We start from the raw sequence: 16,676 nt of genomic DNA, 5'->3' as shown, positions 1-16,676 counted from the left end.
CTGGCTGAGGTTAAACCACGACATATGAAAAGCCCAGTAAGTGCTTTATTGGTAGAAGATGAGTAAAAATTTGAATCTTTACAGAATCCAAATTTTCCCCCACCTCAAATACGGTTTCAACTGGTGTTGATACAGTGCCCACTAAATCCTATTTCATACAATAGCCAGAGTGCTGACATTCATACTTGGTAAGTGGAAACTTGATTGGCCTGGTCAAAACTGGGGGGTGAGTGGTGGATGTGTCTCTTTTTTCTTACAAGCACTACCAGATAAAGCTGTTGGAAATAGCAGGATGCCCTTTCAAAGAAACCTAACTTGTCTCTGCTATTTTATTCATGTGATACATCATTGAATACATCAGAGAAACTGGTTCCGAGTGAGAAACCTTGTTGGAAACAAGTTTTCTGTGGCCTTTGGCTTTGTGCTGAGTGAGCTGGGCGAGCTCAGAAAAGAAAGAACTGGAAGGGACTGTCAGCAGCTGGCCAGAGGCTGAGCTGGGGTCTGGCCTATGTGGAAATCAGGTGGGCATGACCTCTGATGTTCTTTACGGTCTGACTCTCCATCTCTTCCACACTCTCTTTTCTTTCTCTCTCTTTCTGTCTTTCTATCCCTCTCGTTCTCTTTTTTGCTCTTGCTCTTTTTCTCCCCCTTCCTATCTCCCTTTATCTTTTCCTAATTGTCTCTTTTTTCTCTCCCTTTATCCTTTTCTCTTATCTTTCTCCTTATATCTTTTTCTCCTCTTTATTTTTACCTCTTTTCTCCTCTCTCCTCCTTTTCTCTCTCTTCTTCTACCCTTCTCTCTTTCTCTCTCCCTTTTTTGTTTTCTATCTCTCTTCTCTTTTCCTCCCTCTTTTTCTCTATTTTCTGTCTTTTTCTGTCTTCCTTTCTCTATCTCTTCTTCTCTCCCTTCTTCCCCCTCTCCCTCCCTGTTTTTCTCCCTCCTTCTCTCACCATCAATTAGCAGTTCCCATAATTAATTCCCATTTGTACTTCTTTGTCAGCAAAATAGCTATTACTTCCAATAACACAACCCAAGCAATTAATTGGATATATCCTATTTCATTCAAGATGATTTACAAATTTCCCAAGCTAGTTAAACCACATCTTTTCAAGTCCCTACCTCCGAAGACGGAGCCTTTCCAGCTGCGACCAGTGAAGAGGAGCATGGGATCAAAAGTGATCTTTTGTGCTGAAGGAGGCACTCCCACAATCACACTGACTCCGTAGTTATAGTTGCAACAGGCCAAGGCTGCAGTCTGCATTTGAAACAGAGGGACACCCAGAGTCATGCAGGATTTGCCATTGGGGCATAAAATTTGAACTCCATCTCCTCCTCTCAGGGGTCTGCTTGCAATTTATTTTTTGTAACTGAAACCACATAAAATTTTTTCTGTTGTGTCTAACAGCATTGTATCTGCTGGCATTGGTTAGATACATCCTAGCTTTGTTTTGCTTTCCTATTTTGTCTTAGTCATTAGTGACATGCCACTGTTGGAAAGCAGATAATGGGCTATGTGAAATGTACCACCCTGGTTAGGCCAGGGCACTACAATGAAGTTCCCATTCCTAAGTTTCTGAGTGTCCTTCTGACCCTGCATCTCAGTGACAGCTAGCTAGACTTAACAGGTTTGAAGTTAGCTTGATACTCTGCCAGTGGCTCTCAGCTCCTCATGCTCAGTGCTTAGTGGGTTAGTGAAGAGTGCTAACAACCTAATGCCTCATTTGACCACATCTTTCAGTTGCCTACCATGGTATCGACACGGCCAATGACCTCGAAGGAGTAGTCCACACCCTGGCCAGTCATTTCAACCATGACTTCATGAATGGGCTTCTTGAAATCCTTAGGGTTGATGCAGTCGGTGGCTCCCAGCTCCTTGGCCTTGGCAAACTTGTCACTATTGATATCCACAGCAATGATGCGGGAAGCTCCAGCTGCCTTGCAGCCTATGATGGCAGAGAGACCAACTCCTCCAAGGCCAAAGACAGCACAGGTAGAGCCTGGTTCCACCTATAATAACCATGTAAACATGGCATACTGTTACAGTCTAGGGAAAGTACAATGCATTTCCTAATTATCGACATGATTTCACTTAAGACGCTTCTTGTAATTTACCTGCTGAGAAGGAATTTGCACATGCATACCCATGGGTGCAGCAGCCAGTTATACTGTTATAATCCTACCTGTGACTAAGAGAAATAGTCCCTAAAATACATTTCTGAGACCAGGTTTTCATTATATGTCTCACCTTCAGATTTAGACACACCTTTTTTTATGATGCTTTATGTTCCAGTGGTGTTTAAGATCTGTAGTGCCAGCTCACTGAAATCAGTGCCAGCCACATTCATGTATTGCTACAAAATATGAGTGTTGCATATATAGGCTTCTACGTATTCCTAGACTTCGATTACAATAAACCAAACAGGCCCTATTGCAACATTTTTCTAGAGGTGATAGATAAAGCTATGAGGGAAAACTTTGGTTTGGTATTGAGTATTTTTATTGGATTTTGAATTGAAGGCTTGAGTACTTCAGAGACAGGGAAACTGAAGTAGGCAGAGAACTAGTATCTTCTTTCCACCCTGAACTAAACAGAGTCTATAGCTCCTGGCTGCCATGCTGACCACCTGCTTGCAGGCCACACAATCCTGAACAGACCCCATGAGATACCAGAAACACCCACCACAAGACTTACCTTGGCAGTCTGCAGAACAGCCCCATAACCAGTTGAAAATCCACAGCCAATTAGACAAACTTTTTCCAGAGGAGCAGCAGAATCAATTTTGGCTACAGCAGACTCAGGCAGTACTGTGTATTCAGAGAAGGTACTTGTACCAAGAAAATGGTGAATTGCTTTTCCTTTACAGGTGAATCTAGATGTGCCATCAGGCATTAATCCAGCACTTGAAGCAAGGCTGTTTGAAAGACAACCATAAATAATGGGAAGTGAAATCTGTTGTATGTAATCAGTTTTGTATAAAGGAAAATAAAGTTAGGGTTGTAAGTAACCCAGGAAAACTCACTCATTTTTACTGCACAGGTTACCCTTGGCGTTTAAGCAATTGTTGCACTCCCCACACTGCGGAATAAAGAGTGGAATAACCTTGTCTCCTAGAAATAAAAGTAATGACAGAGGATTATAAAAGGCAAACAAGATGCATGCAGGTGAAAACATGAAGCAAGTGTCAGGCAAATGTGCACTAGGAGTGCAGTGATGGTTTTATTTCCTTCTGCTTTCCTTGGAAGATAAACCATCTCTCTGTGTTTTATATAAACAACTTAATCAGGGCAGAGTTATGACAACTAATTTTGATATGCAAAATTCCTGGTGTCTTTCCATAGAACTGAGTCTAACCTATGTCATAAACCCACGGTAGCTACTGACATTCCTGAAGTATTTATTTAGCAGTTTATTGCATCTTCTACATTAAAGGAGAATAGTAATACACAGGTGAAGAAACTGAGATAAAAATCGGCATCCACTAGGACAGCAGATTGGTGTGCCAAGATAACAGGGCTGTAAACTATGCATACAAAGAATGGGGAATTAAGCATTAAATTGCCAGTCCTCTTGGGCCTCTTTCCTATTGGCAGTCCTAGCTGAGTTGCTCTGGAGTCAAGGTAGGCAAAAGAGAAGCAGTGACACACACACAAGCTAAGCCAACATCTCTAATTCTCTAGCACCATTATGTGGCTAACAAAGTAGCATGTAGATTCCCAGTGCAATTTTTTACAGCTCCAGAATGTCTACAGCAATGAGGGATGGTAAATTGATAATAATCCCTAAACAGGTAATTCCTAATGCAGATCAGTTTGTGATTTGTCAGTTTTAAAATGTGGCTAATCCTTGATACATTGAAAGTCAAAGGAAATTTTTGATTTCCACTAAAAAATGGAAAATGTCTACAGAACATGAAATGCCCCCACTACCCTAACCCCCAGTTCACTTAGAACTGTGATACAGGCTTAGTAATAATTTTGCTACAGGAAGTTTGCACATCTTGGAGACTTTTTTTGAACTTGAAGGGATAAATTAAGCAGCATCTGAGAAATGTGATTTTGTGCACCTGTGTGTTGAGGCCTCCTGTTTCAGCTCACCTGGAAACACAGGGCAGCAGAATCAGATGACAGAGTGATTTATGAGCCCAGACACAAGAGAAAAAGCAGCTAGAGCTATCACTGAAATTTGCAATATATGTATTTGTTTGGAGTTAAAGCAGAAATCTCTAGTAAAATTTTTTGTTATACATACCAACCTGCTTTTCACAGGCTTCAGACTTGTCAGTGTGGACACAGACACTGTAAGTACAGAGGTGTTAAAAGTGAACTACTTAGGTGTTTAACAAACTGCCTGGAAACTGAGCATTTCTATGCAGATCTTTTTAACTGCAGATTTTCTCTTGATAATTTAGCCTGTGTTAGAATTTGTTGGGTCCTATAAAAGCATATGGAAATCCCATCGCATCTTGCAGCAGCTGGAGGAAAATCAGTGTCTGTCACTGACTATCCACGCACTGAGGTTCAAAGAGAGCATAGTGAGAGGAGCAGCTAGTCCAGAGGAGTGTCCTCAGAGCATCCAGCCCTCAGGGAGCACTGCTGGCTCACCTGCTCTGGTGCTGCCCACATGCAAAGCCTGCCCAGGCTGGCACCCCAGGGCTGCCCTGGTACTTTCAAAGTGAGCACACAGACCTAAGTTCTAGTCTACTGAAGTCAGTGGATTATTTAGCTGTTAGAAGAATTTAAAGAAGGGACTCTACATGTTATCTAATGCTTTGCTTTGCCTTATTCTTGAGAGAAATTAGCCGTGTAAACTGTGTTCAAAGAACTTGCAGCTAATATTTGATTTCCTATGACCAACAGCAAATCCCATGACAGGAAAAGTACTATGTAGGTAGAAAGCAAGCTGCAGATGCTTTTGCCAAAACCAAAAGAAATTGAATAGACAATCTGAAAATCAATCAAGATTGGAAATACAGAAAGACATAAACAGCAGGTAGTGTCTTTCAAGGTATCCTTGAAAAAAACCAAAGTTGGACTATTTTCCTCTGCAATACAAATGCTCATGAATGTAATCATCTTTGACTTAAAGAGGAGTCTGGAAACTCAGAACAGGTTTGTTGTGTTCAGTGCTGTTTCATACCTGGTTTGACTGAAGTCACTCCCTGCCCAACACTCTCTACAACACCAGCTGCTTCATGCCCAAGAATTATTGGAAAAGGCATAACCAGTGCACCAGTTATCACATGGTCATCAGAGCGACAGATCCCTGTGGCCACGATCTGATTTAGAGGAAAGACAAGAATATTTCAGTATTTGACTATATCATCTCTTATGCAGCAGTGATATGGTATCCTACATTTGAAGAAGTCACTTGCTTCTCTCCAAAATCCCACAGACACACAATAAATCTACAGGTAAGACACTCTTGGTTGTGTCATTCAAGATTGTCGTGGTATGGATTAATCTTTAGTCTACACAACAAGGCTCCTTTGTGAATGTTTGCTATGCAGCACTGAGCTCTCTAGGGACTCTCATTGATTATCTGGCAGAAGCAATGTTCTAGCAGTACAATTATGTACTAAATTATTAAATTATTCCTAATATTTATGTAAAACAGAAATTTTGTAATATTGTAGAAATATTGCCACATTCTGTAAATACAAATTAACCATCACATCTGATTTATAAATTTAGAAATATTGTGTATATTTTGGATTTCTTATATTTAGATTATACAACAATATATAATATATATGTTATATAAGTTATGTATTATACCATGATATGATATGATATTACAAATAATGACAGGATAATTACTATATATTATTTATGTGTTTTTAATTTATGCATATGTGACATACACAAAAATGTAGGCTACATGTAGTATTTTATATCACATTTGTCTTTTCTTTTGAAACATTCATGTCTGTATTTACAACTTTTCGTCTGATAAATGGATTCGTTGACCCTATGAGAGGGTTCTCCTCAGTTGTGTAAGATTTGAAACTGCTCTAAAATGCAAACAGCTGCTGAATTCCACTGAGATCAATATTCAGAAAAAAAGGAAACTCCTAGACCTACTGAGCACCACACACTATAGGAGATTCTGATTTTTGCCTTGCACAGTGAATTTTTTCAATCTATTAGAAAAACAGCTGTCAGTAAACAAAATAGCCAACCCTGAAATTATTTTTTTTTTTCAGAGAACCTCAATATCAAATTTAGGACTTTAAACATGTTCCATAGGAGCTCACTGATTAGTAACTACTGACTAGTAGAATGTTTTCCGACTGGATCTTAAAAATCTGTAGAAATCATTCTGATAAACAGCAATACAGAATGCAAGTCAGTTGTTTTACGTTTTAGTTTTAGTACCTTTACGCGAACTTCACGTTCTTTTGGTGGGGCAACTTCCACTTCCTCAATACTAAGTGGTTTATTGGCTTCCCACAGTACTGCTGCTTTGCATTTAATCACCTGCAAACAGAGCAAAGAAAACGGGAATGGTATTTGCATTTGCAAGTCACTACACAGACAGATGCTTACATTTCTGCATGTGAACCTCCTGCTCATATTTGTGGAGAAGAGATGGGAAACTAAAGGAAAAAAGCCTCCCAAAACAACACCAAAGCACTAGGTAAGCCCATTTTCTTCCCCCACCAAGATCACATCAGATGTTGTTCATATTTCTGTCACATCCAGTTTTCAGCAGAATGTATAATAGTCTGTTAGGATACCTGGATACCTTATGCACTCTCATTGCTCCTTCTCTGTTTCTAACTTCCTTGGAATATTTTTTTTTACTGTGTTGGATTACTTGTGTCTATTTGTGTCTTCTTGGAGATGGCACACTAAATGATGCCATACATCAGGTTGTGATAAAGTCTGTATTGCCTAGAACTACCTGTGTTGGGAACTGACAAAATTGTGTAAGATTCTCCATGCTAGGTCCCTTCCTTCTCAGAAGGGATGTTTAACTCAGGTGGGGTTGCTCACTAGACCTAGGACAGCTTTTTTCCTTTGGTCTGTCAGGCTGAAGTTTATCCATTAGCTCTGCAGGCTTTGTCCAGGTGCTGACAGGCCTTAGGGCTCCTCTGACCACCTGCCACTGAGAGAAAATTACACCCAGAAGAGAGAAGCATTGTCCACTCCTCCTCTCAGGCTCTCAAACAGAAGGTTTTCTCCCTGCAAACTCAATCCTAGTGTATTCATAAGCAGTGGGGCCTCTCTGTCCCCATATTCATTCCTGTCCTTCCTTGGTGGCCTCAGCCCATCTCAGATCTTTAAACAATCCCAGGCCCTGCAATACGATTTTCCATGTCACCCTTGTGGGGACTGTTAAGTCCTCAGTTGCTCTACTAAGTCCTACTGACTGCAAGCACTCTGATGGCTTTATCTCGGGAGGGAAACAGAGGGGAATTGAGCCCATGATGCAGAAATTTCAGTTCATGTATAAGTAAGTATCCCTCATGACTGGGACAACTTAACACTAGTGTGCTGGCAAAGTTCTCAGGGAAAAAAAACCAAACAACATTTTAGTAACAAAGCTTTTGATGTAGAAATAGAAAAAATGTCTAATTATCTACCAACTTGAAACTGGTAACAAAGAAAATAATTGCTAGGAAATAATAAACATGAAATTAAATAGTGCACTTTCAGCACCTAGACACATAGTGGGACGGGCACAATGCTTTGAAAAAAAATGCCTCAAGGGCTATTTGCACTATATTTAACTTTGCCTGTGTCAAAGGCAAGCAGGATTAGTAACAAGTTCACCAGTGAGGCCAAAGACCACATTTTAAAGGGCCACGTTTACCAGGAAAGTTACTTTTAAAAAAAAGGGCAGTTTATGTATTTAGATTTTATCCCACATAGCACAAGGATGAATTTGTAACTTGCACATGCAAAGCACATGCAATGTTTCTAGGAACAAAGCTAGCCAAGAACTGTGGATTGCTGAGAACAAATATCTCCTAGAATTAGACATTGTTTGACTATATGTTGCTCTGATGGCTGAGTTCCTATGAACTTTTCCTGACTATAACAAGATCCCACAGATGCACCAGCAGCACACTGTCCCCCATTCCATCTGTTCAGACAAGCACAGGCTGGAATCACAGCTTTTTCCTGCTCGTGGGTTTTCTAGCCTTGCAAGTCACTGTGGTGGGGGATGGTAAGTGTAGAAACACACCCTTTTCCAGGGCAAATGCTTGGTTATGTAAGTGCACAGTAATTCACATATGATTCCAAGATAAACACAGGGAAATCAAAGCAGTTTGATTACAACATTTCATTTACCATGCTCAGCCCAAGGCTGGATTAGAGGACTGAACTTGGTGAGTTTACCTACGTGAGCAACAATTAATTTGGCACTTACAGTAACTCAGAGTTAAAGAGAGCATTTTTTTTCTTTCTTTCATTTTATTTTGTTTTAGAATAATGAATACAGCTGGCAGTAATAGCAAATGGTACTTTCTTAAGGCACATTGCAGCAAAGTACATTCTTTCAGTCATTTTCCATCTCTGGGTTCCTGTCCATCGACCTCTCTTGCAGGTCTCTGGGTGTATGTTAGCATCTCACGAGGAGAGCAAAAAGTAACATGTACTTGTATTAATCTACATCACTCATGTAATTTAATTTCTAGCAAAGATGTAAATGCTCATTTCAGTCCCAGCTCAGTACTGCATTGAATGTGAAACTTACTTTTGGTCTTCATTAACTTGCTATACACATATTCAAATTTAATGACTGTCCTAATGTCAGCACAATTACACTCTGAACTTTAACACATTAGTAACTATGTCTAGCTGATATGAAATATAAATAAGCTAAAAATAGTTTAAACCACTGTGGGACCTCAGAATAAAAACCGATACAGCTGATAAATACATTGGTCTGAACACTTACTACATTCTAGCATATTTTAAACTACCCAGTCAGAGACTAAAACCAGTTTGCTAACCCTAAGGGAAGGTAATTCTTATTTTGGTGCTATTACTGTATGTTGATTCAAATAAAGTATTGCCTTGAAGAGTTAACAACCATTTCCTAGGAAAGTACAGCAACCTGCAAATAAAGGCAGCTCTTCTGCACCAGCTTCATCCTAAACTCTCATCTGCACTATACCACCAGGACTTACACTGTCCCTGCAAAGAATCTGCATTTTAAGATGTATTACTCAGCTGCAGCAAAGAAACTTTTCTATTATAAACTTTGACTTACTTTGCCTGCTGTGCTCATGTTGACCAGTGTGTGTCTGTTTCGAGCCTTGCCACCACTGGTTTCTGGCACCAAGAATTGTCAGCCTTGAAGCAGTTGTGTTGCTGATACCACAGGTCCTGTCCAACACACTAGAAGACTGTCTTGTAAGTGCTTCCACAAGTGGACTGTTCTTATCTTCTAGCCAAGCCTCCCAGCTCAGAGTCCCACCCCTTAATCTCTTAATCAGCCAAAATGCTAGAATGAAATTAAACCACTCATCTGATGAAGCCTCAACCTTTACAGTGCTTCCCTTTTCCTGACTCCTTTGTCATGCTTTTCCCTCCCTTTTTTACACCCCACCTGTGGTTGCCCTCAGCATCACAGAAAGAAAGCAAAAGATCTGGCTGGAAGCTGTTTCCCTCTTTTCACCTCCCTGGGTGCTGTCCTCTGAACCCACTACTCTCAGTGGCACTGTAGGTGCACAGGGCAAAGAGGGGAGTGACTCTTGAATTCACAGGAGGAGGGACACAGTGAGAACATGAAGGCTTTACTGACACTCATAAGAGCTCTGCTGATACATGTGAACATGCCATTGTGCAGCTGCTTAAGAAACATACACAGACTGACTGGCTGTGACTGTACCTGCCCCTGAATTCTTAGTTCTACAGTCTGGCTACTCATTAATCTCTTGGAATGGCTTTCACTTAACAGGGCCTAAGGACAACATGCTAATCATGCTGATGGGAAAACAAAAATCAGTGAATCAGAAGTGCTGCCAACAGAATGTGTTTCTTACAACATGCAAAAACCTGCTCGTGCCTGGCCCAGAAGTTCCATCAACACCTGCAAGCACAGGCCCCATCACTGCTCACATGCCCACACACTTACCCTCTCCTGGCACAACATGCTGCTGCAAAGGGAGGTCAGCACTGCACACCTTTGCTGTGGATTTCAAGCCACGTCTATTTGCAAATTATGCCTAGCATTCTGAAGTCAAAATTTGTCCTTCAGAAACAAGCAGAAAAGAGATAAAATACTGCATATAACCTGACCAGTAATTACTAAGTATGGCACTCTCTCATATTTACCAGTATTACTGTATTAACTCAAGAAGAGAGACTTTACTTCCTAGTCCTGCTGGCCACAATATTTCTGATACAATCCAGGATGTCACTGGGCTCCTTCACCACCTGGGCACACTTCTGGCCCATATTCATCCAGCTGTCAACCAACACCCCCAGATACATTTCCTCCAGGCAGCTTTCCAGCCACTTCTCCCCCAGGCTGTAGTGCTGCATGGGGCTGTTGTGAACCAAGTAGAGGACTCAGCTCTCTGCTTTGTTGAACATCTGTGCTGGTTTTGGCTGGGGCAGAGTTAACTTTCTTCACAGTAGCTAGTATGGAGCTATGTTTTGGATTTGTGCTGAACACAGGTTTGATAAGAGATGTTTTTGTTATTGCTGAGCAGAGCTTACACAGAGCCAAAGCCTTTTCTGCCTTTTGTACTGCCACACTGGTGAGTAGGCTGGGGATGCATGAGAGGCTGGGGGGAAACAGCAGGGACAGGTGATCCCAACTGATGAAAGGGATGTCCCATACCATATGACATCATGCTCAGTATATAAAGTGGGGGAAGAAGGAGGAAGGGGGGATGGAGTTTAACATTGCACGTGATGAGTCCCTGCTCTCTTGGAGATGGCTGAACACCTCCTGCCCATGAGAAGCAGTGAATTAATTCCTTGTTTTGCTTTGCTTTTGTGTGTGGCTGTTGCTTTCCCTATTAAACTGTCCTTCCGCTTTTACCCTTTTGATTCTCTCCCCCATCCCACTGGTGGGGGAGGGAGTGAGAGCCTGTGTGGGTCTTGGCTGCTGGTTGGGTTTAAACCATGACAACCTCATTCAACTGGCCTCAGCCTATCGATCCAGCCTATCCAGATCTCTCTGCAGTCTTCCTACTCTCCAGCAGATCAACACTCCTACCCGACTTTTTTCCTCTGCAGAGCCCTGTGTTCTCTGCCCCTTCTTCCAAAACTCCTTTATATCCTGAGTTCCAGTCAAAGCTCTCTATTCGTCCAATCCAGACTTCTTACCCCCCATCAGCTCTTTTTTCAGCACATAGCATTGTTTCATTTCAGCAACATAACATTGGTTATACAAAATTGATCAGTGTAACTTGTATTCTTCCTCAAGTAATTGAGAGCAGCACTGAGGAGAAAGACTTGGGCGTGATGATGGATGAGAAACTCAACATAAGCTGCAGTGTGAGGTTGCAGCCCAGAAATCCAACTGAGTCCTGGACTGCATCAAAAGGAATGTGGCCAGCAGGTCAAAGGAAGTGATTCTCCCTCTCTGCTCTTGTGAGATCCCATCTGAAGTACTGCAAACAGTTTTGGGCGTGATGATGGATGAGAAACTCAACATAAGCTGCAGTGTGAGGTTGCAGCCCAGAAATCCAACTGAGTCCTGGACTGCATCAAAAGGAATGTGGCCAGCAGGTCAAAGGAAGTGATTCTCCCTCTCTGCTCTTGTGAGATCCCATCTGAAGTACTGCAAACAGTTTTGGTGCCCTCAACATAAGATGGACATGGAACTATTGAAGCAAGTCCAGAGGAGGGAGTTGATAAATAAGAGGATTGGAACACCTCCCCTGTGAAGACAGACTGAGGAAGTTGTGGCTGTTCAGCCTGGAGAAGAAGACTGTGTGGAGACCTCGTAGCAACCTTCCAGTATCTGAAGGGACCTACAGGGAAGCCAGAGAGGGACTCTGTCCCTGCCCATGGCAGGGGGGCTTGGGACTAGATGATCTACAAGGTCCATTCCAACCCCTTAACAATCTATGAATCTATGAAAAAAGTTGCTTTAATGTGACCTTGTTACCACCTTGCTCTGAGCTTCTCTTTCCCCCAGCCAGGCAACAGAGACCTTGAGCACATCAGTTGGGAACGACCACATATATAGATGGCCAACCGCAAAAAGCAAAAAAGACTCATTTCCCTCCCAGCTAGAGGAAAATCTGCCCCCTGACTCCCTGCACACCCCATATACCCATACAACACTGACCTGAGAGTGGAGTGACAGATAAAGACCTCAGAGCAGAAGGCTGGGCACCTCTGGAAAGTGTAGGCAATACCACTATCACAGAGGAAGACTTGTAAAGTCAAATTGAAAATTTGTGAGGTGTGGTGCAATTACAAGACTGGTAATGTAACACAAAATATCCAAAATAATGTTTATAAAAGCCACTCCAAATTCTCCCAGTAAGGTCTTCGGGGTAGAAGATGCATTCTGTGTATTCTCTGTTGAAATACATCCAGAACATGCTTCACCTTCCAGAAATGTGCTGACAGTTCTACTCAGGAGCTAAGACTTGCAGTTCCTAGAAAAACTTGTATCAGAATGAAGTATTTCTAGTCCAGTCTATTCCTTGACAATTACCTGTCTCCTTTCCTTTTTTCTTTCAACTTGATGATCTTAGAGGTCTTTTCCAACGTTAACAATTCTATGATTCTTGTAATGTTCCTATCCCTTTTCCTTACTGGTTTATTTCTCTGATACCTTTATGTTTCCTTTCCCCTCAAAACTCTCCTCATCTCTTTAACTATATGCATATCAAGTCCAGGAGTTTGTAATTTTTTTTCCCAGGGAATGGAGCTGAGGCCTTCTGGAAACCATGTCCTTTGGCCAGAGGGGATACCTCCAACTGGGAACACTGGACAGTGGATATTGTCTGCAGCCAGTGCAGGGGTAGGTGCCACTGTCTTTAGGAAGAAGGTGGCAATAAAAAGAACTGCACATGATGCCAGTGAAGCAGTAGCTGACTTGCATAACTATGTTGCAGAAGCTGCTTTATTTCTCTGCCAGACTGGTAAAGATGACAAGTGTGAGGCTCCAGCTCAGGGTGTGCAGTGTCCCTGGCATGCAGGGAAACTACAGTGCTACTCCTTTATGACTTGCTTGCACAGGCCCTCTGGCTCAACCTTTGCTCTAGTATTCACTGGATAATACTTAACTGATTCCTAGACCCATCCTCTCCCCTTCTAGGGTAGTTCACTGTGAAGAAAATTTTTCTTTATGCATATCTATGTGCTGTATTCCTTCTTATACAATTAAAATATCTGCTCTCTGGTGACCAGCAACAGGACCCAAGGGAATGGCATGAAGCTGTGTCAGGGGAGGTTTAGGTTGAATGTTAGGAAAACGTTTTTCACTCAGAGGGTGGTTGGGTGCTGGAAGAGGCTCCCCAGAGAAGTGATCACAGCACCAAGCCTGACAGAGTTCAAGAAGTGTTTGGCCAACACCCTCAGGCACATGATGCGATTCCTGGGGCCAGGATTTGGACTTTGATGCAGGTCCCTTCCAACTCAGGATATTCTACGATTTTATGGAAATATGATACATAATTCCTTTATCAGCTTTTTATCACACTTTTTATAGCCAAACATAATACACTAATATTCTCTCTCCAGTAATTTCTTAATCTCAGCAGATTCCAGGACATGTTGAAGGTGCTAATGGCTGCTGAGCTTGCACACAGAAGAAGTTAGGAGCAGGGGACAAGGGCCTGCTCATGCAACTCCAGCTCATCTCTACTTGGGGTCTGGAACTTGGGCAAATTACATGAGCCATTGACCATGCTCAGCAGATTGTAGCCATAGCTATGGTTTCTGACTATTGGCATTTGTAGTGGAAGGTGGTTCTTCTTTACTTCCACTTCCCAGGCAATACAGCCTGCTTCCCAGTCCTCATCCTACCAGGGCTGAGCAGTCTTGCTTCGCTTGCTTCCCTGAATCAATGCATGAAGTTGACTCTAGGTAGAGAGTTAGTGGTTTCTGAAACACCTTTTAAACATAAAATTAGTTCTTCTGCATTGAACCTGACTCAGTTTTACAGAATATTTTAACCACAGCTCAAGTGACTAACCTCTTTATAGAAGAAAACAATTTAAAGGGCAGTTATGCATCATGGATTTTAGTGACAGCTATGCATTCTGCCCTGCAAATAATAAAATGCATATTAGCATTAGCTAAAACTTCAACATTTTTAAAAACAGGTTAATTCTCCTTATCTGCACTGTTAATTTTTAAGCTTACCAAGGTACATGTATGTTTCTTTTCAGACAGTGATTTAGCTGTTAAAAGATAAATAAGCCTTCTGGAGGGTGTTTCAACTAAAAACTCAGCATTTCTTCCTAATATGTGATAGCAAATACCAAGTTACTCTTTTATGAGTCACTTCCCCAGAACTTAATAAGCTCTAAAGATTCATCTCTAGGATCCACGTTAGTAGTAGACAGGGGGAAAAAAATCAACCTTTCTGAAGTCCCACCCTACACAGTATGAAAGCTGTGACTGCTCCAACCCCTTTAGATTTTTCCACATGCACATTTAAGGATGTCCAAAGGATTAGGTACACAAAACACTGCAGGTGCCTGTGCTGGTTTGGAAGCAAACCAGTGAGAGACTCCAAGTCAGAAATAAAATTTAATAGGAAAACCAAAAACAATAAATGCAACAGTACAAAAAGAAACCACTGACAGTCAGAAAGTAACCAGGTGGCTGCAGTCCTTCTGGAGTGATGGGTCTGTTGGAGCAGTGATCCTGTAGATCTGGTCTTCACCTGAAGGTGCAGTGCCAGCTCTTCTCCTCTGGGAATCCAGCAGGTTTGGACCAGCTCTGTGCTTATATCCCTGTGGGAATGCTTGGCTCCCCCCCTGGGGTGAAGCATCTCCCAATGGGATGAAGTAATTCTATGAGTCATTTGGTGGGTCCCTGACAGCCCATTGAACAGGGACAGCCCCTGAGGGAGCCAGCAGGGAGGAGTAAGAGATAACCAGCACTGCCCCACCTGCTTTAACAGCTTGTGAAGACCATAACAGAATACATAATATTGATTACACCCTACATAGTAACCTAGGACAGTGCCCAATAGTATTGAAGCACAGAGATAAATCAAGCAGCAGGCCAGATTCAGAGCTAGCAGGAAGGGCAGGTTAACCTCTTCAAAAAGCCTAGGGACCATATCTGAAGTTTATACAAATGTGTATGACAAGGACATGGAGCTGAATTAAGCACACATGGGATGATGACATCCAGTTTTGTGAGAACATAAAAAAAGACATCCAGAAATAAATACCAATACCTTTCCAGAACACAAGAAAATAAGACAACTGCTCATGGGACAATGTCTTATTCATTTTAGTGAGCTGAAGTACAAAAGCCAAAGGTGCAAGCTGCAAATTAGCTAAATTGTGGTTATCAAAGTTTGTGGGTTTAGAATAAGTATTAGAAGAATTTGAAGAGGAAAGTAATACCTAAGGAGAGTATTTAATCAAGTATGAACAACCCTTTTGTAAACAATGCCTTCTATTTCTTTTAGGCCTCTGAAAATATCACAGCCAAACAAGAAGAAAAAAAGCACATCCTATACTACTTGAAGTAAAAATTGAGCAAAAGGGAATGAACAGGAATCAAGCATTTTATTATTTGGCTTTAGGATTGCCAGTAGCAGATGCTGTTGTTCCAGCTAACACAGCCACCTTCTTGGAAGAGAGACAATTACACTATACATTTCAAAGATGGGCAAAAATTTCATCAGCTTTAGATTTGGAAGTCATACTGAAATCCATCTCTGCTTTTCAGAGTAACATATCACAAGAAGAATCTGTGCTTACTCAAAGCTTATTTTGAAACCCTCCTGCAGAGTAAATGGATACTTTACAATATTATGAACCAACACCAATAATGGTGCAATGAACACAATCTTCAGGGTGATCTACAACACAGCCTGCAGCAAAGAAACCCTGAAATTCTTCTAGCTTCTCTGACCTTATCCTCAAGCTCCAAGGATTTTAGGAATGCCACATCCTCTACTCCTGCAGGATAAAGTCACATTGCCCCAAGACTGCTCTGAGCTCAGGTGATGACATGTTTTGTTGGAATAACTGGTCAGTGTGGATCCCCTCAGCCAGCTACATCCCTGTGCAGCATACCAGACTGAGCTAAGAAAAACACCATCAGTGGTCAACTTTTTGACCAAAAGCCTCTAAGACGGGGATATTCAGAGAGGATTTTTTCCACTCAGATAATTCAGATGTCCTCCTGCAGAGACATGCCTAGAATCAAACACTACTGCTCCATAAGCAAATATAAGGTCAATGACCATATATGACATGGGGCACATGGAAACCAAATTGTCCTGAATCCAGGAAAAGGACAAGGAGTAGGCTAGTACACCAACCTGCAGTAGTACAGTGTTTGGGAAATTGCCACAACACAGATGAACGCTGCTGGGGTCTTTGACTTCAGAAATCTGGTATCTCTGTCACGTCCCACCCATAACCAGGGGAGTTGAGACTCTGTGGGCTGAGAACAATACAACAGGCTTACTCACAGCATCTTGCCGTGACCTCCCCACTGTGTGCCACTAAAAGTTTGCCCATTTCAGCCAGTTAAGCTTTGACTTTCTGCTTCTGAG

At 41.8% G+C, this 16,676-nt stretch overlaps 1 protein-coding gene across 1 annotated transcript; it reads right to left on the bottom strand.

The window, feature by feature from the left end:
- Positions 1 to 1,120: 1,120 nt before the first annotated feature.
- On the bottom strand, positions 1,121 to 9,353 carry LOC103811314 (alcohol dehydrogenase 1; the record flags this gene model as incomplete). Its single annotated transcript, XM_009084279.1, has 7 exons — positions 9,225 to 9,353; positions 6,377 to 6,478; positions 5,139 to 5,277; positions 3,022 to 3,109; positions 2,694 to 2,913; positions 1,748 to 2,008; positions 1,121 to 1,256 (listed from the first exon to the last, which is right to left on the bottom strand). Coding segments are annotated over exons 1-7 (964 nt in total), but the record flags the coding sequence as incomplete, so codon positions are not given.
- Between the last annotated feature and the right edge of the window lie 7,323 nt (positions 9,354 to 16,676).

The sequence above is a fragment of the Acanthisitta chloris genome, unplaced genomic scaffold (assembly GCF_000695815.1).
Source record: "Acanthisitta chloris isolate BGI_N310 unplaced genomic scaffold, ASM69581v1 scaffold4731, whole genome shotgun sequence".
Classification (NCBI taxonomy): Eukaryota; Metazoa; Chordata; class Aves; order Passeriformes; family Acanthisittidae; genus Acanthisitta; species Acanthisitta chloris.
The sequence above is the reverse complement of the archived record's forward strand: the minus strand, read 5'-3'. Positions and strand labels throughout refer to the sequence as shown.